This window comes from Apis laboriosa, unplaced genomic scaffold (assembly GCF_014066325.1).
Source record: "Apis laboriosa isolate Shangri-la unplaced genomic scaffold, ASM1406632v1 scaffold66_cov157, whole genome shotgun sequence".
NCBI lineage: Eukaryota > Metazoa > Arthropoda > Insecta > Hymenoptera > Apidae > Apis > Apis laboriosa.
The window spans coordinates 241,021-265,787 of record NW_025224076.1 but is presented as its reverse complement, the minus strand read 5'-3'; the positions used below and the strand labels follow the sequence as shown (position 1 = coordinate 265,787).

At 43.7% G+C, this 24,767-nt stretch overlaps 1 protein-coding gene across 6 annotated transcripts in view; it reads left to right on the top strand.

Moving 5' to 3' along the window:
- Nucleotides 1-24,767, top strand: part of LOC122718631 (3-phosphoinositide-dependent protein kinase 1) — a 479,613-nt gene that overhangs the window by 450,677 nt on the left and 4,169 nt on the right. For 3 of the 6 annotated variants that reach the window (XM_043943831.1, XM_043943832.1, XM_043943834.1), the window contains 2 exons: nt 22,758-23,003; nt 23,314-24,726. In XM_043943831.1, coding sequence (XP_043799766.1) covers nt 22,758-23,003; nt 23,314-24,726 — 1,659 coding nt within the window. Of the gene's footprint in view, nt 1-150; nt 893-8,846; nt 9,036-16,583; nt 16,908-22,757; nt 23,004-23,313; nt 24,727-24,767 lie in introns of those variants that run through there. The other 3 variants (XM_043943835.1, XM_043943833.1, XM_043943837.1) reach the window with 3 other exon arrangements.

Sequence of the window (24,767 nt, the reverse complement as noted above, 5' to 3'; positions counted from 1 at the left end):
GCACTTGGAAAGGTAGGGGAAGGGGGGGGCTGGTACTAGAGATGATACAGCGAAATGCAAGTGAATTCTTAATGCAACGATCAAGTTACAGGGATCATGAATTATATAACTTTCGTTACAATGTTTCGTTACGGCTTTCCACGACCATTTTCCACGCTCCTTTCTTCTTTTTCCCCGAGATTCTGGCTAATAATCGGCCGTCGGGGAACAGGTTTCTCTCCACTCGGGTGTAGAAATCTTCTTCGTGATTCGCCTCGATGATTCGCATTGCCATTTCAACGTCAATTTCGCGGACGTAGAGGAAATAGTGGATATTAAGTTCGACGCGCGGTTCGTCGTGGTTTTCGATTTTTCCAAGATCCAAGGATGGAGAAAAAAATCTCGACTGGAGGAGTTTCGCTGGAAGAAAGCGAAAGCCGTAGAATTTCGCGGTTTAAAGGTCAGAGACTGGTTGGTTTGATTTCGCGATAACCTCCTCTCCGATTCTCGAATCTCGATGTTTGGCCCGGCTAATTTACGGTTAACGTTAGGTGGAAATATTATTTTTTTTTTCTGAACTCCAATCTCCGAACCGCCACGGATTACGAAATCGTTCGTCGATATCGGCCGATTCTCTCGCCGCGTGCGCCGCGTTAACACCGGTCTCGAGCGATTGTCGTAAATCGAGGGACGTTATCGAGCAATGGAGGATTTCATTTATATCGATCATAAGCGTGCATGTTTGGAATCGTTATCGCGGCGACGACGTCGCGAGTATAAATATTTTCTTCCGGTAGGATCGCGTTTCGAAATCTTAGTGGGTGGGATGAAAATTGGATAAAGTACACGAGAAGAAGAAGAAGAAGAAGAAGAAGAAGAATTCCAGAGAAGGGGAAATTCCAGAGATTAAATGGTACTGTACGATTTATTTCGATTTGTACGAGTTTTCGTATCAAAAATATTCCTTTATTTTTGCAAGAATGATTAAAATTATTCCATAACGTTGTTGTTCGCTATGTACTTGCTTCTCATTACGTAAGAAAAGAAATCGAGATACTTCGAATTCTTTGATTTCCAGAATTTACATACATACATATATCTAGTATCTTCATTCAGATTTCTGGTACGATATCTGGTTGTAACCTCGCATCGAAGCAGATAAACTTTCTCAGGTTACAGATTAAAATATGTGTATCAGAAATTGCAATAGGAAATTTTTCGCGAGCGAGACAAGCGACATTGACCCAACGGAGGATTCCCATCGTACGTATTGGTCCCGCTATTTTTGGCGTAACGTTAAGAGAGGTGATAACAATTCCCGATAAAGAGCGGTTTTATCGTTTCGAAAAAACGCGCAACGTTTAGGCGTGTTATTTAAATTTCGCTTTCGGGAGGGTTTAATCGTGGAGGGACGGAAAGCGCGCGCGTATATATGTTTTTAGATGTCGCGACGACACATTGTCGACTTTTTGCGTTAGAGGTTACCGATAAATCGTCCCCCGTTCGCGTGATCGTGAACAAATCGGCTTTCGAATTGTACACACTGTTTAAGTGACTGCCTCGTGACATTCGTTGATAACGAATTAAACAAACAAATTAAACATTGCATCACTTGATATGTAAATCTATTATTGCTCTCGAGGAAAAAAAAATGGCAACGAAGGAGCCATGTCTTAAATATACCTGTAATTTTATACCGTTGTAGAATTAAATGATCCGTCAATCTATCTATAAAAAAATAATTTTAAAAGTTTTATCTTTATTCATTCATTAATCTCGAGATATTTTTCAATACACGTAACATTTTATTTTTGGTGTATTACTTGGTATGTGTGTATTATATATGAAAGTTTATACTTTGTCCACTATTAATATAATTTATTTTTTCAGACAAATAAGGCTAATGAAATTTTCCACGCGGCTAATATAATAATAACGTAATACGAATGATCGAACTCTTATTCTCCCCTATTTGGAGATCGCAGTTTGAAGAAAACGCTGGAACATATGGCAACACCGATATATACTCCGTAGTTCCCTGTATTAAGCGAGGTATGTCGCGAAATGGACGATGGCAGTGTGCATTTGAGGGACTAATGATACTTTGCCCCGTGACAAAGCTATTCGAGATTGAGTTAACGAAACTCGTTCCCTCGTGGGACGAATTCCATCGATCGGTGTGATCGGCCTCGTCATTAAGAAAACACGCGAGGAATGTCATTTCTCCTCGATCACTGTTCCGCCCGCTCGCTTTCCGGGGACATTGTTTACGGTTGTCATTATTCGCCTTTCTCACCCCCGCTGGATCTCGCATGCACGTCCTGTGCGTGTGCATAATGCCGACCACCACTTTACTTGGGTATAATATAACGTTAGAGGCGAGTTCACGCCGGTATGCAAACCATCCGCCATCGTCCCCCCCCCCCCCTCCGACACGGCTAATTTTCCTTTCCTTTTCATATTCACTTGCCCGCCATTTTTACCGTTTCTACGGATGCGAGAAGAGAGAACAGGCGAAAAATCGTGGAACGAATTGCGATTCTTAATCATCCCGCTGCGATTCTTCCTTTTTACTTTTTATTTTTTTTTATACAATTTCGTTACTTTCCGTCATTATTTTTTTGCTCGAAAGAATTATCATACTATCGAGGCTTCTTGAGGCTCTTCATTTTTTTTCTCAATTTTCTATTCGTTTGTAGATTTTAAAAGGAAAGGTATTACTCTTCAATTCATACTTTAGGAATTCATACTTTAGGAAAAGAATCTCCGTTTGTCAAAACAAAATTGGAATTCGGGATGTGCAAAAGGATCCATCGATATCTCTGGCCGATCAAAGCCAAGACTTGATCGAGAAATTACTCGTTCGAATTCGGCGGACTTCGTTGCGGGCGAAACGCGCAAACGAGATCCAAGATAAGATGCATGTTGAAGCGTGCAACTTTCAGCTGTTTTCATTTCGTTCTCACCTGCGACCGCTTCTTGATTCCGTTTCGAACACGTAATATTTTCATTGCCGACGAATGGACGACGAGGCGTAATCTTGTTTTCGTTCTCCGCGGCGAAACTTTCTTGAAGGCGAAACTCGTATTCGACGACGCATTCTCTCGTTAACTCGTGGAGATAAGAGGCTAAAGGAACGGACGGGCCTCGCTTTCGTTCCCTCCTTTAATCGAGCTATTTACTCCCGCGATCGTGCAAAAATATTTACGCGCCGCCTCCGACGATTTTTACGATATTTTCCCTCGGGACGGGCCCCCGATATCCCTTTTGTTCGCATGCTGCTGCCCATTACGTTCCATTATTTCGGCCCCTGTTTCCTGTTATTCGAATCACGGTGGGCACAACATCACGAGGAGATATTTCTCCTCCTCCGGAGGAGGATTTCCGAGAAAGATCAGGTTCGCGTTTATCTCGCGATACTCGGCTACGAGGTGAAATTTCTGTCGTCGAGGTAGGTATTCGATCGAAGGTCGCACGAAGGTATCGAGGTATTCGAGGCTCGTTAAAACTTGGAGAGCCTCGGAATTTCGTCAATTTTCGATCGGACGTTTTCGTAAGAGTGTTAAAGGATCGAGAAAGTGACAATTCTCGATTCGGTCAATGACTATTGGAATTCTTTAATAACGATAGCTTGATGAAGTATTACTCAACTCGTCGTTAATGAGCGGTGGTAGTTGGTATGTTGAAAGAATTCGTCGTAAATTTAACATGTGTATATATATATATATACATAGTAGATAGATAAATCTATTCACCAATTAGATCATATTTTTGAGGATTATGAAGGAACGGATATTTTTCATAATATTTAATGCGATGCGTTCGATTTGGATGGCCTAATAAAATTAAAAATAGAAAAAAAGAAAAAGAAGTAATTCAAATTACTCGCTGTTTCAATCCAAATAAGAAGGAAGGAAAGTACGAGAGAAAGTACGAAAGAAAATTGAGAATGGAACAATTTTAAGCAAGATTTCTATTATTCTAGCTGCATTCGTTAATACGAGAAGAAAAGCGGTGACTAAACTACGCCTTGTGAAAAAGTGAAACGTTTGCCGATGTATACTTTCAATTAGCGAATGGATGAATCGCAACCGGCAATTAGTCGGCCAATATTCGCACGATCGCGATTACTTCGGACGATTCAGCCCCGTGAATCGCTTCTGCTGAATTTTATTTAACTGGTTCGCCCATTTTCCATTCGAATCCGATCTCGATCTGTTTGCGAAATAATTAAAAGTAGGTAAAAAAAAAAAAAAAGAAGAAGAAGAAAGAAAAGCAGCGTTGTTATATAATAACGACTCTGACTCTATTTTTTTTTTTTTTTACAAGAATCGAGACAAATATTGATGCAACGAGTAAGCGTAAAGTGATTTAGAAGAGCGATCGATGTGACACGATGTCATACGCATAAATAGAGGAAAACAAAAATTGGAATATTTTTTTTTTTTCATTTTTCATTAATTCACTTTTGTCCTTTAAACGGTTAAAACAATATATATATATATATACAATATGTATTTTGCAACGGTGGCAAAGATTAAAGCCCACGCAAAACTCACCTTCGTCGCCTTGAGACGTCTGCGCTATCGTTATTGATAGTGTTATTATGCAGAATCATATTTTCGTCAATGCACACCGATCACGCCCGCCGATGCCTTGCTCGGCACTGGCGTGTTTTTTTGGCGCGTAAAAAAAAAAAACGCACGCCTCGTTTCACGATCTTTTCACGATCGACTTTGTTAAAAATACCTTTTTTTCTTTTCTTTTCTTTTCTTTTCTTTTCTTTTCTTTTCTTTTCTTTTCTTCAACCATCGAAATCTATCGCGCCGATCCGCGCGTTTCACAAGCAATCAGCTTGTGTAATAAAAACGAACGGACCTCGTTAAAAACGCGTTGCCTCTCCGTTCCGTTCATCTCGCTCTTTATTTTTTCTGGCCCGTCGCTCTACCATTCTTTCTTCTGATCTTTGTTTCGTTTAACCGTGTTAACGTTGGGATAGTCAGGTTGTGGTATCCTGTTACGCGAGAGGGTATAAACGTGTTCGAAAGATTTTTCTGAGAAAATCGAATGGAGAAGAAAAGGAAAAAAGAAATACCCCACCGCTCGTAAATTTTAAAAATCTTTCCGAGATGGAAGGCCATCTCGCGCTTTAAGGCCGCGATTAGGATCCGATCTTTGATTACGCGAGGTCATGGCAGATCCCGTTCTACTCACTCGTCCACTTATCGTCGGGGCGTCCTCGAGCAGAATTCTGTCTGCGTGACATTGAAAATTTTCGAGCGATGTTTTTTTCGAAGAAATCTCACGCGTGTCTCCCCGATCGACGAAGAAGAGGAGGAGAGATCCACCGTCTCGGCTCGAGAGAGCAAATATTTTTCAGCTGTTGAGCGCGCGTATACGCGAGTGGTTACGTCACAGGAATCCGCGAACTCGAACAGGCGTCGTAAATGCGATCTGCGAATGTAAACACGTGTTCCTATTTTTCCTTTAACTAATCTATGCTATTAATATTTGTGTGCCGAGCGGCTTCATTTATAGCCGTCTTTTATGGCCTCTTTTACGAGCGGCATCCTCAGCAGTGTAACACACATCCATCCTCCTAAATTCGTTCCTCCGCATCGTCGAATAGAAATCGTCTCGCCGTTCTCTCTCTCTCTCTCTCTCTCTCTCTCTCTCTCTCTCTCTCTCTCTCTCTCTCTCTCTCTCTCTCTCTCTATCTCTATCTATCTATCTATCTATCGAAAAGGAAAAACTATGTACGGTGTCGCAACTAAACACACGTTTTCACGATGTTGCTCGAAAACTTCTCCTAATGAAGCTCGACCGTTTACCGACCTCTCTCTCCCCCTTCACACACGCACACACACATACACAATCGGCAAATTCGATTAGCAACTTGCCAACGCGAAACTCGCAAAGTCATCGAACTCTACTTCAAACGGAACTAGGTCAAATTATCAGATCCAAAGAAGCGGAGAAGGAGGAAGGGGAGAAGGAGGAGGAGGGATCGAAAAGCGGGATTAAAAGAAAAAAAAAAAAAGAGCTCGTGGATGGTTACGGTTTAATCTTCGGTTTAATCGTGCGTGAGAACGAGGACGTGTTCCCGACAGATGGCGAGGTTTCGCGATCGCAGATACCCTTTTGACATCGGGGCACCGCGAAACTTTTCCAAACTCTCTCGAACCGGCTTCCTCGAAGTTCGCGTTCACGAGAGGAAGAAGGAAGGAAAAAAGGAAAAGGATTAGGCGCGTCGTGGCTGACGTTCTTGTTGTTGTTGTTGTTGTTGTTGTCATGGTTCGATCTCTCAGCCGCGGCTCGCAGATGGGTAACTAGCTTCGTATTAATCCGCGTGACGTAGCTCCGCGACACTATTGTGTCGCGTTCGATTTGGCGCCTCGCATTATAGGTAAATAATACTATTCGACAAACGAATTGTAAGCTTCTCTCTCCTTCTAAACTCTTTCGTAATCGAGGCATACAAACCGTTATATGTACGTTTCGTAGTGGACACTTGAATTTCTTTCGAGAAGAGGTGCGAACTGAGTCATGGAAGCGTGCTTCCCGCCTCAAGGTAACTTGTACGGGATATATTCTTTTCGAAATTCATCATCATCGTTCTGGTCAGACAGACAGGTTGAAATCTCGATCGCGGGATAATTTCTTTCCCCCCGGGGAGCCTTTCTTTCGAACGGTTGCGACAAGGTCGGGAAATTACACGTTCTTTTGTCCGCGGCAAAGACAATTCGGTCACTTTCGCATTCAAAGCGTGAGCGAGCGGAATCGACGGAACCGGGAAGATGTGGGTTTTCATCGAGTTAGCGAACGACGTTCTGTCAGGGAATACAAATCAGGTCACCCTGTGCACGGAGGCGCACCCACACACGTGGCTCGTGTCCACACGTGTGCGTGTATGTGTGTATCTGCCCGTTTCTGTCCACGGATCCGTGATAAGGGGCGGAAGTCGGGCCGCAGAATAGACGGCCACCTACGATCGATCAGAGATTCCACCGTTGGGACAATAAGTTGCCTTGTTGACACGCGGTGTTAAACCCCCTACTACGAGACGCCTTCCCTCTGAATATTGCCTCGTCCACGTTTCGAGGGAGCACGTTGAGAGTACGCGCCATCCTTAAGGATTTGTTCGATCCTTAACTCGATCGTGATTCCACAGAGGAATTTCATTTTGCCCTTCTTGATTTAATCGCCGCTTTTCTCGGATCGATCATCGTGAAGACAGGTCTGAACACACTCGAACGAATATTAAGTTGGGAATTAGTTTTTTAGAGAGCGTGATTGAAGATGATATCGGTTCTCGCGCAAAGGAAACAAAAGTATATAAATTTCGCGAAATGAGGAAACGCGAAATTTCTCACTTTCTAATTAACCTTACAATCGAATTAATCGCCAAAGCGTGACAAAAACTTCGACGACACGGGTCGTGGCCAAAATTCGCTTGGCACCTTTTGATTGTGAATACATGCCACTGAGGCAACCACGCTGACCGGGCAAGTCGAAACGATCCGATAGTCGAAAGCGATCAACTGCACGCCTCGTTTTTCGCTCTTTCGTTCGTACGAAACTTTCGCAAATCTTAAATTACGAGAAAAAAAGAAAAATTCGAGGGAAAAGAAGTGAACGAACGAGACGAATTTAAGCGGATCTCGATATCTTTAAATCATCGATCTCTTTCTCTCATTGATAACACGACTCGTCGCGTGTGAACAGTGTTTCACAATTTTTCGACAATTTGTCAAAGTGCCGTACGAGAGAAACGTACAATATCGTGAGATTTACAGACAATTGTGCGCGAACAAAAAAAAAGACGGAATTTCGATCGAGACTTATTTATTAAAAATTGCCAACCGATTGGATTTTTCTCCTCCTCGTTTTGATTCTCTAAAATCCACCCTCCCAAAGAATTATTATATTATATTCATGCACGACCGTGACATTAATATACGCGGTAACTAAAAAGATGATGAATTTCAAATGTGATCAAATGAGGTGGCTCGCCGATCATCTCGTTGTGCAACAGTGTCATAAATAATCAGAGTGCGATTATTGCGCTATTATTAGCTGCTTGTGACGGTGTATGCAAAAGCCAGTGTATATAAGAGATCGCGACGATATTGTTTTTAAATTAAACACGCGACTCGTCGAAGGGAGAAGGAAACATTTTCCCCGATTGATTCTCATCGTCGTGAATCGTCGCGATAAAAAAAAGGGAACGAAAGGGCGGCGAAAATTGAATTGATTCCAAACTCAAACTCTCGACATCGAATCGTAAATGGACTTTAAACGTGTACATTTCCCCCCCCCCCCTGCTGCTGTCCACTCGTACAAACGGATTGTTGTTTCTTCTCGATTAAGAACATAAGATCGTAACGTAAGATCGTTTTTAAATGCGTATATAATAAAAATAGACGCAAGAGGATGATCAGAGGCGACCGACGAAACGATACGATATATTCTCGTTTACAAAAGAAGAGATTAACGGGGATAATCGTCTGGCCGATCCTCCTTTCTCTTTCCTCTCCCCTTTCTCGAACTAATCGGGCACGATAAGCCGCATGAAACGCGGCCGAGATGTTATAATTTCTTCCGACGATTCTCCACGGATCGGATATCGAGCGACACGCGCGCCCGATTAAACTTTGAACTCCTCCCGCGCCGATCTTATTGTCCGAAAAGCGAGCAGACGGATTGGAACGAAGCTCTTGGTTTGGCGTAACCTCGATCTCGACACGGATAAAACGACGACGAAGACGACGACGAAGACGAGGACGAGGACGAGGACGAGGACGGTCATCGAAACACTGTCTGACGAATTGCAGATGTTATTACATACGTTTCTGGCTGGTGGATCTTATCGGTTGGATCCAAGTTTTAAGAAGCTCCCTAAGGATTAATCGATCGAGGAGCGCGATTTCTGAAACTCCGTAATCTCCTCCTCTTGCAGAAGAGGAAGCCTCGCCTGGTGAATGAGGCTTTCGAGGATCGGCCGACTCCCTGCTCCACCAATGATTCACGCAGCCTACGCGATTTACTATATTGCTGTAAGTGACCAAGGCGTCGTAAACAGCCGATAAAACGGTACAAATACTTTTTTATTTATTGCCAGACGCGGGCATGCCTCGCATTATCGGTCACAGCGATACATTCCTCCTCCTCCTCCTCCTCCTCCTCCGCTTCTTCTTCTTCTTCTTCCTCCTCCTCTTTTCTCTCTCTTTCTCTCTCTCTCTCTCTTCCTCTCGTCGTGGCTCGCCGCCTTTCCGCTCTCTCGGCTCGTGTGCACACAAGCCGCCTCGTGGTTGGCCCGCTTTATCCGCATTGTTCTCTCTCCGCTGCTCTCTTTTTCTAATTGCATTTCTTCCGCACGTCGGCTATCCGGTTTCTCCTCGATTAATCCCCTCCCCTCCCCTAACCACCCACCCACCCCTTTGTTTTTTCCATTCATGCGAGCGAGCGCGGCGCATGAGACGACGTTGCCTCGGTTTCGCCTCGAGTAGGAAAATTACCGCGCACCACGCGTGCACCGTTCGTCTATTGACTTTTGTTCGTATTCCGTAGTACGGTTCGCGGCTATTTACGGGGGAATCATTCCGAGGAGACGCTCTAATTGCCCCGTCGCGGTTCTTTTTTCCCCTTACTTTCGAGGATGATCGCTTTTCTAATTCTAACTTTTTTTGTTTTCCCTTACGAAAAAACGAGATTATTATCCTGTATACGTTCTTCGATACGATATCAAAGGAATTTATTCCGACACACTACTTTCTACTTGATCGATAATTTATTAATTTTTTTATTTTTTATTTTATAGATTCACGAATTAAAAAAATGTTGTCAATAAATGAACGGATGAGTTCATTTATCGATGATTATTCGTGGGAAAGTAAAGTAGGTTCGAAGGGAAGCGCGAAATAACGAGTTGTAACGAGGATAGACACACACTCTCCCCTTCTTCTCCTTCTTCTCTATGCTTTTCCCTTTGTATATTATTCTTTTTCTTCTTCCCTCCTCCTCCTCCGCACAATGTGATCGATAAAACGTCGGCGGGCGGCCGACTTTTTATCGGCGCACTCCTTGGTAACGCACTATCGAGCGCCGGCGATTTCGCTCGAATTCCCGGCTAATTAGTCACGTAAGCGCTAGATCCTGCAATCGGCGATCGCTCTGGAATTCACCGATCAGATCTGACGCGATTGCGCGCCACGAACGTCGATCCGTGTCGGTTGGGGCCGAGGTTCGCGCTCGCGAACGGGCGATCGCTGCCCGATAACAACGAGACGAAATGGCCCCGCTCGCTCGCTCGGTTGAAAACGCGGCGCGGCACCCGATTAATCCACAGCCGAAGGGACCGGACACTGTTGAACGAGTGGCGAATGGAGATTGAAATTTCGCTAGGCCGGGCCCCGTTCTCGCGTGCACACGCACCTCGAAGGAAGGAAAGAAAGAAAGAAAGAAAGAAAGAAAGAAAAAAGGAGACTCGAGGGTTATGCGTCAGCTTGTGGAAATTACAAGGCTTTAATACGATAATATTGGCGCAGAATTGGCGCCAGGCGAAAAAATGCGTCGTGTGTATCGCTCTTATTAAAATATTTGAGATCGCCGGCAAAATAAATAGGGGAATTTGCATCCCGTCCTCCCCGCCAGTATTCGTGGAAATTAGAGTAATTTCAAGCGTCCTGACTATCGTAACGACCATCCAGACGGCTGTTAATAATAGCTATTTAATGCTATCCCTCTCTCTTTCTCTTTCACTCTCTGTTTCTCTCCATCGAAAAGTTGGAATTTTTCTACACCGCAACTATAATGCTACATCTCGCTACGCCACCCGCTATCAATTATAATTGCCCGGAGGGGAATCTCTCGAGCAACTTTGTTTCGCCTATCTTGCTCTATCCCTTTTTTCATCGAGTTAATGCCTCCTTTTTTGCGCCGCCGCTTCTGCCTTCCTTCCTTCCTTCCTTCCTTCCTTCTTTTCTTCCTTCCTTCCGTTCTTATATCGAACGATAAATAGCCGAGGATGTTTTTTTCAACGCTATTTAGCCGCAATCTTTATAAATTTCGCGAAAGAGAGAGAGAGAGAGAGAAGTCTTCTTTTCGGAATTTTTTTAACCCGAAAATCGCTCGGTCGAAAGACGAGGCGATTATCTCGATGTGTTCCCGTTTATAGAGCGCCGTGAAAACGATTGAAATCATTGTTTTATTGCGCGACACACACACACACACAAACACACACGCGTCGGAGGCGCGCCTTTATTTGCGAAATGTCCATTGAGGCTCGTGCATTCATTAATTAGCTCGACCATTTATTCTGCCGAACCCGGCTGTTTTTCTTCCACGTCGAACGTGGTGGCGTACGTTCCAACAACAAAGGCGAGGTGGTTGTCGCCGCCGATCGTTTTAACCGCGTAACACGTTATGACACGTCGCACGATACACCGTTGTAGGACCGTGAGCTTGTTTCTTCGAACGGTGTCGTCACGATTTTTGAGAAAGCCGCGTGGGGGCATCATTTCTTCAGTGGCGATCGGTTCGCCACTCATTCGCATAACAATAAACGATTAATCATCCGCGTGTTGCGTAGCACGCACACCGTTTGTCCAGTAATAATCTAGTCCAGTATAATCGCGATCGTAGACAAAGGAACGCGTTTTGTATCGTTTGAAGCGATTGTCTTTCATTCGAGCCGATAGCGGGTAGATAGTAGGAATGATATTGAAAAAGAAAAAAGTACTTTTAGCATTTTTTTCTCACAGATTAATAAATTTATCATCTGGAAAAGTTATACAGTTACACAGTTTTAATCTAGGATTAATAATTTTCATTGGATTTAGATTTGGAATGGAGATAATTTAAAATCTATTTAAACGCGATTAAAAAGTACTGGTATATTGAATTCGGTTTCGGTTTGAAAAGATACAATTTCATCACCCGGAAAAACGGCGAATTAATTTTTTCATATTGGAGGACTGGTTCGACGTTTCCCTCGCAAGAAACGGAACGGAATGAGAACAGCGTTCGTTCCTAGGTGATTAGTCACTCGTGACCGATTTTCCAATGGTTTTCTGGCACCGATATTAGCGTGGTAAAACTGCATTAGAAAATGCATTCTACATATCGGTTCAACTACGTACAATCTTCCGCGTTTAAACGTGCGACATTCCATCGAGAAGAATAAATTTGGAATTTTTTTTTTTTGTAATTTATCAATTCTGCAATATTAATTCTCGTAGAAATCTCGTAAAAAAAAAAAAAAAAAAGAAAAAAGAAAAGACGGGATACGTAACAATCGTTGCAATTCAATTTCGAAATTTAATAATATGACGTCGAGAAGGAAAATTATTTTCTATGCTCTGATAAAAAGTGTTCTCGTGATAACGGATACAAAGGGCGTACGTCATATTTGTCGTACTTGCCTCAAAAAGGGGGAATGCTTTTTTCATATTACTATTGAAATGATTGTTTAAACGAGAAATTAAAACGATCAAAGGACGGGTAAATTTTCACGAAATGTTTGACGATTTGTCGGATATCGATGCAAATTTTCCGCATTATGTAAACAAGACCGTAACTTTTTCAATTACATTTTTATATGTTTGCACAATTGTGTCTCTTTATTGCTTTGTACCGAGTGTGGTGCACACAGGGGACCGATGATAAGTACACAATATTTTCTGTTATATTAGCTGTTAAAAATTATACAATTCTGTGCTTTACTTTCATGATTCGTACGCAATTACATATTATAACTTTAGAGCAATAGTCGCGCTAATCGTTGTAATTATTATTTTTTTTTCTTTCTTCAATTTTAAATTCTCTTCAGAATTTTATTTGATTTGATTCGATACAGACATTTCTTTCATAGTGTATATATATATATATATATAGCGACAAGATCAAATTTATCAAAAATAAGAAATTCTTTAAATCGTTATCATTTCTCCAAGAAAAAAATACTTTCTCCGTGGAGAAAGAGGAACTCGATGACTAGTCTAGAAATCGATTTTCCTGTAGTTCACATATGCGAAAAATTTCTCTCTATAAAGCGTACTAGCATATATAGCTATAGGGTCAGCGTATGGATAGAGGCAGGGAAAGCCGTTATTTCGGAAGCTAGGTCGGTTTGGCGAGAAGCAAAACGATATCGGAGACTCGATCGAGCAAACAATGATTCGACTATTCCGAATGGCGTGTATATTTCAGTATTCGGCGGCCTTCGCCGGAGCTACCAGGCCTCGGTAAAGAGAAAGGGAGCAGGAGAGGGGAAAAAAGGGGAACAAGGATTTGTTTTCATTGACATACCAGAGCGGAGCTCGGCTCGTTTCGCAAAAATCTATTTTCGCGCGCTAATTATGTACCAGCACGTCACGAGACTTCTCTTTTTCTGTCTCTCTCTCTCTCTCTCTCTCTCGCTTCACCGCGTATTTTGCCTTCTGTGTATCGCCAGTTGGTCGGCGACGGATGATTGTTTGCATTGCGACGAGGCTCTGGAGCAAACGATCACGATAATAACGTTCCAAGTTCGATGACTGCATGACATATTAAGTGGAAACCCTCCTATCGGGATGAAAGGTCTTTTTTTCCATCCAGTCATTTCACGAGATGATCGAATGCAAGTGTAAGCGAGCGATTCTTTCCATTGTTTACCTCCTTAGGTTATGTTCGTCTAGATGGCTCTTCCGTATCGACTGATGGAATCTTTTCGCGCTTGCATCAAGGGAGCTCGAGTGCCTAATATTATTGACTACATGATTATGAAACGCGAGCAATCCATATACTTGCCTATTTCGAAGTGAAATATTTCGACGAGAACTCGACCAATATTCTTGGCGATCTGTGATTCAAAGTAACCGGGTCGTGATCCCTTCGATGAATTCGATGAATTCGAGATGAGCAGGTTAGGTTTGATTCGAAATATAAAGAAGGTGAGCAAGGTCCGGTCGTCGATCAAAATATTTCTAATCGCGGATGACTAAACTCTGGCTTGCGCTGGCAACGAGACATAACAACGGGCAATTATTCATTTAAAGAAACGATAATGCCCGCTGATTCGCGGAAGAGTCAATAACTGCGAAACCATTCCTGGTATGCTGGACTTTGTCGTTCCGCTGCGTCTTGTGCGGCAAGACAATCCTATGCGGAACGTGTAAACAAGATATTAACGGTTGAACGTTGAATAACAATATTCTTAAATGGACTAGTCAGGGATATTAATCGGTTTGGTTGAGCGATGCTGTCGGCAAACATCGCTCGAGCACGCAAATGCGTGCTCTAGGGACTGTTCCGTTCGGTTCGCTCGCTCGAATAAATGAACCGAGATTTGTAAAACGAATGACCATCGTCAACGGTATGCGGAACTATTCTTCATAGGTTCGAACTATACCGTCGAAAGAAATGTGGAATTTAATTTTAACAATATCGATGATAATTCGATATTTAAATCCATGATCTGATTATATTTTGACTCTCTTTGTCTTTTTCACGTAGGAATGACGGAAAGAAAAATCAGGAGGCACAATTATTTTTTACAGACATATCGAATACGTTTCGTATTCTCGATTTTGTTTAAAATGACATTGTCAATTTGATCGTTATTTTTATCGAGACGATCGAGACGCGTCTTGATTTTCCGCACGGCGCCGCGAAATAATTGTTACACAATTCCATTGTAAAATATTTGTTGTGCGATTTGTAGATTCGCGTATACAAGTAAATGTATGTATGTCCGCATACATTGAAGAGTAACGTGGTTGATGTACTGCATTCTTGAGATTACGCGTGAACTACTTTTCGAGAGAATGTGTTGCGATAAATTTTTTATCAACCCGTTGCGTGCTCGATTGTATCGAGCGTGCTGTGATTAGGTTATCGATATACCGTGTTTTCAAAACTGCCAACAAACGATAGATCAATAATCAAATGTGATACGAAAAATATCGAAAGTTTATTTATTATTTATTCACAGATTAAAACTGCACACGAAACAACATCGTATTATACGTATAAAATGTAATTCAACCACGTTACACATTTGCACCTGTACATAATTAAAGAAAAAAAAAAGAAAAATTGTAAAAAATCTCGAAGTCATCAAGTTCCAAGAGTATAACTAAACGTTGGAGAATGGTAGAGTTAGCAAGAAACGCGTAATTCATTCTTTCACATTTAAGACCGAATGAATAAACGTAAAGAAGGCTTTAAAAGGACAAGCGTTTAAGCAGTCAGGGAAGAGGGAATTGCTAAGTGGCAGGGCAAAGAAGAATACTAAGGAAGGCATTCGTCGGGATACTCGCGGAGAACCGACCGGATGCAACGCCAGAATGGAAGTGCAAGCCTCCGCGCGCACAAGAGTCCGTTACTCGCATCGGGTATTTCCCAGAACGCGACTATAAACAAACAAACACACCAAGAGAGAGAGACAGGGCACTGTGCGCGTGTGATCCTTGCCCTCCCTTCCAAGGCAACAGCACCGACGAGCCAGAAGTTCGTCGAAGTTGGGAGGGGGATGAGAATACTGGCGCCGTCGGTTGAGTAACCCCACCAGTATCATTGCACATGCGCATTGCGCGGGATTCCCCAGCCATCCCCTACTACCGGTCATCTATTCGTTTCCCCACCACGCAACGTCTCTTTTTCTCTTCTCCTTAGGCGGCGATCAAATTCGCACGTAAAGTCGTTCTGAACGTTTGTCTATGATGACAAACTATCCACAGTGTTTACTGTCGATAATGCACCGATCTTAAGCGAAAGAATCGAATTTATTGGTTATCGACAAGTTCGTTTAATAATTTTCACTCTTTCCAACGTGAAAGAAAATAGACATTTCTGGGCAAACATATCGTAGGAATGCGTAACAACTCTTTCGATGTTTTTTTCGATACAATCGACCGCTTTGTATCGTCAAATATCATTCCGATATATCCTGCTCCGACTCGATTCATTTAAGAATATACATGAACGAACAATCGTTGCAACGATGTCGAATTGTTTGCTTCAAATATCATGGAATTTCATTATTCGAATCTACAGTCTATGATGTCGCACGATAGAAGTTTTCTAAAAATATTTCCTTTGTGTTATTATCGACAAGTATGTAAACTGTTCCGTGAAATATTAATCTCTTTGACTAGATTTATTGAAACGAATTATCGAAACTTTGAAAATATTTCTTCGAAAGAATTTAACGGAACCGCGACTGAAGAAAATGATATCCCAGCAACCGTCGTCTTTTGTTTTTCGTTCTCTGGTATCGAGAGAAAAAAAAGGAAAAATGGTCATACCAGAGGAATAAGAAGAGAAGAAGAGAAAGACTCGAGGTGTCTCGATGCTTTCATTGCAATTTTCGCACTTGACCGCAGGGGTAAGCGTGCTTTACGATCCGCGGTAAGATTACCATCGATGCTGGAGGTGGAGGGATCGCTACCCCTCGATCTCCCCACCATTATTCCCGGATGCGGGTCTCGTTTTCTGGTGGTGGAGGGACACGATAGTGGGGCTGGGTCGAATGGTGGGGAGGCTTGCCGCCAACGAGTGGCCGATGGTGGGGGGAAAGCGCGGGTTAGCAGCCGGGACACGCCAGGCGTAGAATTCAGTAAGCGAACGGCTCTCAACGGCCACGAACGTGTTTTTCGTTCTTCGGTTCCCGCGCATGCATATATATGTATATATGTACCCGAGACTGATCCGAAAGAAACATAATCGAGACGCTGTCGGAAATTCGCATCATAACTGTAACGAACAGCCGCGACACATACCCGATTTCAAGAGAGTTCACTAACAAAAATAGTTCTTTGGTTTATTCCATTTTTCATTCTTCATTTTTATTTTCGCAACTGTGGCTTTAATAATTCAAACTGGATTCCAACAAGCAGTACGTGTCGCGATTACATCGCGGCTACCGGAGGCTTAAAAAATTATTCAAGGTAAGAAGAAAGCGTCTCTACGATAACCCTTAAATTTCAACGCGCGTTATATACGGTGAAAAAATAACGAACCAGTCTACGAAAGATGTGATCGAGTGTGACGCCGCGCGGCTACTCCCGTTCAAGTGCTTGTTCTTGCGGAAACAGAGGGAAACTTTAGAAATATTTCGTACCTGTTTACAAATGATTCGACCAGATCCCGCGAAGTGTCGTTTAGGGAATTGGTTGTTATGACAATAGATTAAATCTCTTCAACCAATCACGTTTGATCGAAACTTATTGTTTATCATTCATGAAAATTCATCAAAATGTTCAACTTGCTACCAAAGAAAGCAATGTTAGAGTCGCTTTATTCTTTTGTTCGATCAAATATCTGAGAATCGTCCGAAGCTAACGTTCCCACGGATCGCGATACTGTTGTCGACGAAGAGAGTGTGGTAACTTCGTACTCAAAAGGCGCTATGGGATGTTCTATGGGATGTGCTTTCCGATTGGTAATTATTTCGTTGCGGCAAATGAGTAATTTTTATCTTTCGTGCTCGTTCGGATATTTCTCTAGTGATCGTAGCTCGTTCGTTAATTTTTTGCCTTGGCGGGAAAATTCGTGAAATTAATTTCGCTTTGAAATGTCAAATTATTAGATAAAGCTATTGTCGAAGGCTATTCGCAAAACGCTCTTCGCAAAATCGACGTGTTTCTTTTCGGGAAAAAGACGTGTCAACGGAATTTTTTAATATTCCTCGAATTAAAAAAAATCGATGAAGCGGAGATTTTCGACGAGATTTTGGTGACTTCGGAAACGAAAACGAACAGTGAATGCAGATTCGGTATACCAAAAAAGAGGTGAAAGAAGGAGGAGGTTAACACACTGCCTCGAAGCATGAATAATTTACGCTCGCTCGAATTTTAAATAAATTCGCCCGGAGCCCTTGGTTCCAAAACAGGCAACGTAATCACGACACGGTTCGAAAGTTGTTTACGTTCACTGTCGAAAGCAACTGCGAATTTTCTATAGAAATAGTGCCATTTCTCTTAGTGTTAAATCAAGAAATAATATCTTGGCTCTCGACAAATTAAAAATTTCGATATTTGTTCAGTGACACGTCTACGAGTGACAAAATACATCTCCGTTCGAAAGAGACGCGTAGACTGGGACGGTTACTTTTTCGACCGAGAATGCTAGTCAAATGAACGTCCGTACGAATATTTACTACGCGAGAAGAAAATTAACTAAAATGTCAATTCCATTCCACTGCTAAAAAAAAATACGTACGATTCGAAAATTTATATTTGTATATAAAAAAAAATGTTTACATAGAAGAAATAATCGATAAGAAGAAAAAATTTATATTCGTGCCTATCGAAGTGTGGTTATCGACTAAACATAGCATTCCGCGATAATAACGTGTATCAGTCCTCTCTGTATTTCGGCAATGGAAACAAATTGACGGGAATGCTGGAAAGTATCGAGTCATCGGGAATCTCGAGAATGGTTCAAACGCGATACACGTGAACTTGGAGTGATCGCAAAATTCCGCTACACTCGAAAGAGACTCGAAAGAGGAGAGAGAGAGAGAGAGAGAGAGAGAGAGAGAGAGAGAGAGAGAGAGAGAGAGGGAGAAAGAGAGAAAGAGAGAAAGAAGGAAAGAAGGAGTGAGTGAGATCGTTGGGTAATGCTCATCGAGGTCCGCGACCGAAAAAACATGTTTGGATCGTCTGCGTGTTTATACGATAGGATGTGAAAGCAAACAATTTTGTGGCCGTATTGGTCACGACGTAGCTCGATCTTTGTCGATGCCATGCTTATCTCTCGATGGTACTCGAAAAGAAAAAATAAAAAACTCGAGCGATCGCGAGCGTCTATGGCTCGATCAATTGTTTTAATGACATAGGATGCTTTTCAAATATATGCTATATCAAATAATGTTTCTCGAACGGCTACGACATAGCGTCTCGTAATCATCGATGTGTGTAAATATTTCGCGCGCAAGATCGATTGTCCTTTATAGCATTCGTAATTTTAATTGGTTATATCATTCGTCATAATACGAGAGATATTCGATTGATGTTGTTTACAATTTGATGATGTTCTTTATTTCATAAGTTTGTGCAATATATAGTACATTTTTCTTGTGTCACTAGTAAACAACTGTAGAATCCTTCCCAATTAATTACCTCTTCTGCTAATTTCGTATAACTCGTGTAATTCGTATAATTCTTTTATAACGAACATTCTGTGGCATTTTGTTTCCTCTTGCACGTTAGTGGTAAATGTACGAATCTCACTGCTTTTTTTAGAGCTTTTTTAGAGCTTTTTTTTAAAACCAAGACAACAATAACGATAATACAAAGATTAGAAATGTTATTGTTGCACTCTCTGTAAAGCGACAAAGTCGGAATACAATATTCGAGAACGACTGTCGCTTTTTTTTGTTCGATGCTGATTCTCATCCACTTCTTTGTGCAAGTAGTAGACACATACACATGCATATCTTAGGGATAGTAACAAACAACAAATACTCTCTTTATCTAATTAGCGCTTTGATAATTGAACGAGCTCGTGTAAATAAACAAAGATCAAGTGTATACGAGCACAAAAGACAAACTCGCTTAGAACATTAATTCTCGGCTGAGAAATCGGGCTTGCTGGAAAATCGACGCCGTTCCTCTCGAGACCCTTTTATTAGTCTCTCTAGAACAGGCAGCTCGGGCCGTGGCGTGTTCCAATTTAGTCGCACAGCCCGCGCGCGACACGTTTCTCAGCGTCTGCGAATGCAAAACATCTCATTCACGGGCAAAAGTGCTGGCCGCTTGCGCCAATAGGCGTAGTCCCTTCTGGTAGCCGGCAAAAAACTTGATGCGACAGAGTGGGGGTACACGATCATTGCTCTCCGTCTCTTTCTGTCGCCCTTCGTGCTCGTCTTCTCGTCCTCGTCTGGTGTGCGTGTCTCTATGTGTGCGAGCACTAAGGGAAAGGAGAAAAGAGAGGAAAGTGTCGCGTACCATCGTCAGAGGGCAGCACTCGACAAGCTGCAAGAAAAACATAACCTCGCGAGCTTAGAGCGAGAGAGGTGGAGAACGAAGGAGCGTTTACAAGGCGCGCGGATAGAGAATGCGCTTGTCCACGAGAGAAAGAGACGAGACGAGCAAGGCTAAAATTAGAATGTCCGTTGGAATGTTGCTGGGTTGTGTGTATAGGGTGATTCAGCAATCGCAAGAGGATAGAGAGAATTAAACGCGAGGGAATGAGAGAGATGAGGAGTTTAACGGACGCCCGCGAGATGTTATACGTTTTTAGATTGATTGATCATTGTAAGTATTTCGAATTTCATCTTCCGCAAAACTTCTCCATTACGTATTACGTATTTCGTTTCTTCCATCATTTCCCATCGTGGTGAGATTATTTCTTGTGTCGATTCGTTCTCGCGTTTCCTTTTCGCGTTTCTCGAAATTTGTTCCAGATAGAATGTGTCGCAAGGTCATCGACGAATCGAAACGATGCATCGCCGCGAGAAAGGTTATTGTTCACACAACTACTCGTTAAGTTTAAGTCGATGAGGTTGAGAGCGCGCGCATGCAGCTATATATCTACGTGAGAGCGGTTTATTTTAAACGGAACGCGCTCTCTCTGATACTCTTGAACGGTATATATCTACGATCTAAGCAAATTGCGAGGTCGTAGTGGAACGTTAGTCGGTATATCGATTATCTGAGTCCCCTCTGCTTGAGACTCCTCTCCTTGATATCTAGCGATCGACGTTGCTCTCTATCCTGCGGTATCCGTCGGTGGTTATCCCCCTTGCTTGCTACATAGTGAGGGAGGGAGAGAGAGTAGGAGATAGAAGGAGAGGGTGAGAGAAGTAGACGAGTGTCAGGGGACCAAGGAATAGATAAGCAAATAAATAAACTAGCGGGGCAAAGCGAAAGCCAGCCAAGCAGAGGGAGTAGTAGGGCTGCTGTTGGGTGGCTCTCGGGCAAATGCTCGACGAGGTCGACGTCCTGACACGGATGGTTGACGCCGTGGGGCCCGCCTCGTAACCGGCCTGGAAAGAAGAACGAGGAAAGGTAGATAAAGAAGATGAAAGAAAGGGCCTTGCCGACTTGCGTTTTCATCGTCTAAATATAAATCCTTCCTTCTCTCGCTTACGACCTTTTCCATGTTCTCATCTTCTGTTACCGCCGCAAATTCCTTGATTAATTCGTCGAAATCTTTCAACGATGGATATATTAGCAACACCATAATCGCGCTGTAATAATTATTTACGATTCCTTGCGAAATTTACGAGGAATTTAATAGTCTCACAAATATGAGAGAGAATATTCAATGTATAGATCTTCTTTCATTTCATTCTTTCTTCGACATTTTTTTCTTTCTTTATAAAAGAAAAAAGGATCGATGAAAATTCCAGATGAGTAAAAATGTTGCCGTTATTTTATCATTAACGACCGTTATTCAAATCCAAATCTTTTGTTGCGATTTCACTTTATAGATACCATCTTTTTTCTACACCGGATACCCTCTGTCGCTCATTTTCGGCAATAGGGTCTCGTTAAGAGTCGTCGCCGATATTTACCCGCGCCGTTGGCAAAAGGTTTCTCGCAACGCGCATTTCCTGCGTCTTTTGCTCGGCGAAAAGCTTGTTTGGGGAGTCAACCGGTGTGCAGGTTTGGGAAACGGTCAAAGACCGTTCCCTGTTGAGGCGGGTAGTGGGAAAGAAGGGAAGGTCAGAGAAGAAAGGAGAGCATTTCGACGGAGGATCATCCGGATTCTCTTGTTCGAGGATGAGAACTTGTTCCTTTCTTTTGTAACGGCCACGGTATAACGCGGGATCCGTCTTTGGACGGCACAATGGTGATGGGAGGAAGGAAGCGGCAAGAGAAAGGGGCGCGATCGTCTTTCGGACCGGAAATGAAGCGATCACCGCTTAAAAATCATCCTCGTATGCGTGCACAGCGAAATCCTTTTCTCTCTCTCTCTCTCTCTCTCTCTCTCTCTCTCTCTCTCTCTCTCTCTCTTTCTATTCCCAATCTTTTTCCCCCGACCTATCCATTGAATCTCATCATTGTCAAAAAGTATCTGCCGATTCTTTGACCCTCTTTTGTACAACTGTTATATATGTTTCTGTATGTATGTTGTGTAAAGATGAGAAACATCCGTTAAAATGTATATATCGATTGACCGTGTCAACGATGCGGTAGAAAGTCGCCTTTTCTTTAGATTACACAATCTGTGAAATAATATACAGATATCGAGTCATGGTCGAATCGCACGCAGCCTTGATCTTCTACGTACTTTGAATACGAAACGCACGTCTGTGACATTTCGGTCGCTTTCGATTTTGGCACGGAATCGTCAGGTGGTTAGAATGATTGACGATTAAACGACGAGTCCGTCATCCTGACCTGCACGACATAGCCACGTGTCGGTTATGATGACGTCACTTCCGGCGCTTGATTTCCTGGTACCGGACGATCGTTAGCGGATGAGAAGAGTTAAGTGGCCGGACACGAGTTCATGCCTCCTTGCGCCCCACCACTTTGCGATTGGAACGCTTTTGTATCTTGCAGAAATTGACGCCTCGAAACGAAACGCGAGCGTAACTGCCGCCAGTGGTCACTTGGTTGCTTACCACTAACAGAGTCTCTGCGAAATTACCACTAGAACTTGCGGCGCTTAGAGCGAAGATCAATTATTTTCTTAAAAAAAAAAAAAAAGAAAAAATAGAATAAAATAAAAAATAAATTGGAGAAAAATCTTTGTCGCAGGTATCCGCGTGGGTTTAACTCGGATATACCGCGCGTAAAATAAATAAATACGGTGGATAATTAAGTCGTTGGTTTTCGTTGCAGCGTGTGGCGAACCAGGCGCTTACCGTTTCGCCACAGCCGGCAGTAACGGTGGAGGGGCCGGTGTCCAAAATGTCTCCACCAACGAACGACGTGACCAATGGTGTGGTAGCGCCACCCAACACCCTGGCGCCCCGGGTTTCACCGACCACGAACCCGGCCCTTACCACCATCAACCCGCCAACGCACAAGCGGACTCCCAAGGACTTCATCTTTGGCAAGGCGATCGGCGAGGGAAGCTTCTCCACCGTAAGTGTATTATCCCGTTAACTCGATTAAATCATTAAGAGGCCCCGAATTACGACCATAGGATGAGAGAAGAAAAGGAGGGAGAGGAAGGGGCGAGGGAAAAAGTGTCACCCCCTCTCGAATCCTCTCGGTGTGATTCCTCTCTCAAAAACTTTTCCCTTATTACCGAGGAAAGTTTCTCTACCGTACGGCGGTATAGTGGCAGTCGAAACTTTTTCCAACGCGGATCTTTTCTTTCTCTGCTTGTGCTCGTCGTCGTCGTGTTACGAGCCCCTGTATCGATCTAACGTGTAACGTTGTCGATTCGCAGGTTTACCTCGCCAAAGATATCCACACCGGGAAGGAGTACGCGATCAAGGTGTGCGACAAACGTCACATAATCAAGGAGAAGAAGACCGAGTACGTGAAGCGAGAGAAGGAGGTGTTGAACATGCTCGCGGGCGCGAAGCACTCGTTCGTGCGCCTGTTCTGCACCTTCCAAGACGTGGAAAGACTCTATTTCGTATTGTCCTACGCGAAGAACGGTGAGCTCCTGCCGTACATCAACAAGGTTGGCTCGTTCGACATCGAGTGTACCAAGTTCTACTCGGCGGAGATCCTTCGTGCTCTCGAGTACCTTCACGGGCTCGGGATCATCCACCGCGATCTCAAGCCGGAGAATATCTTGTTGGACGAGAAGATGCACGTGCTCATCACCGATTTCGGTAGCGCCAAGATCCTCAAGGACCCGGAGACGGTGACGCATCCCGCGGCGGACGAGTCCCAACAGCAGCAGCAGCAGCAACAGCAGCAACAACAGCAGCAGCAGCAGCAACAGCAGCAGCAACCGTTCCGAAGAGAGCGCAGGGGCTCGTTCGTTGGTACCGCCCAATACGTGTCGCCGGAGCTGTTGACCGATAAGACGAGCAGAGCGTCCGATCTCTGGGCCCTCGGCTGTATAATCTACCAGATGGTCGCCGGTCTGCCCCCCTTCCGCTCCAGGAGCGAGTACATGATATTCCAGAAAATCCTGAAGCTCGAGTACGAGATCCCCGATGGATTTTGCGAGCTGGCGAGGTCTCTCGTCAGTCAGCTGTTGGTGCTCGAGCCGTCGCAGAGATTGGGCGCGCAGGACGAACACGGCGCCGGTTATCCCAGCATAAGGGCGCATCCGTTCTTCGAGGGTGTCGACTTCGAGACCCTCCACGAACAGACACCGCCGCCGATATACCCCTACCTACCCGGCACGTCGGAGAACGAGGAGCTCAGGTCGCAGTACAGGGTTCCCGATCACCTGGAGCCCGGCCTCGACGACAAACAGCTGACGAGGCTTCTCGGTCTGGGCATCGGCGAGGACGATGACGACGACGACGACGAGGACGCAACGACCGAGCGCGAGAAACCCGCGCAGACCAGCACCGTCGTATGCGAGAAGCCGAGGAGGACAAAGATCACCAGCGACGGTAACATCGCCGACCTAACGCCTGAGGAGATCAGGAACCGATTGGAGAAGCAACGTGCCTCTAATCAGTGGGACGGTTTCGTTGAGGGGAACCTTATATTGAAGCAGGGGTTCGTTAACAAAAGGAAAGGGCTCTTCGCGAGACGGAGAATGCTCCTGCTCACTACCGGACCACACCTGTACTACGTTGATCCTGTGAACATGGTGCTCAAGGGGGAAATACCCTGGAGTCCGGAGCTTAGGGTCGAGCCAAAGAGCTTCAAAATTTTCTTCGTCCACACGGTGAGTAGTCTTTCTTTCCCTCCTTATAGGGATAATTTACG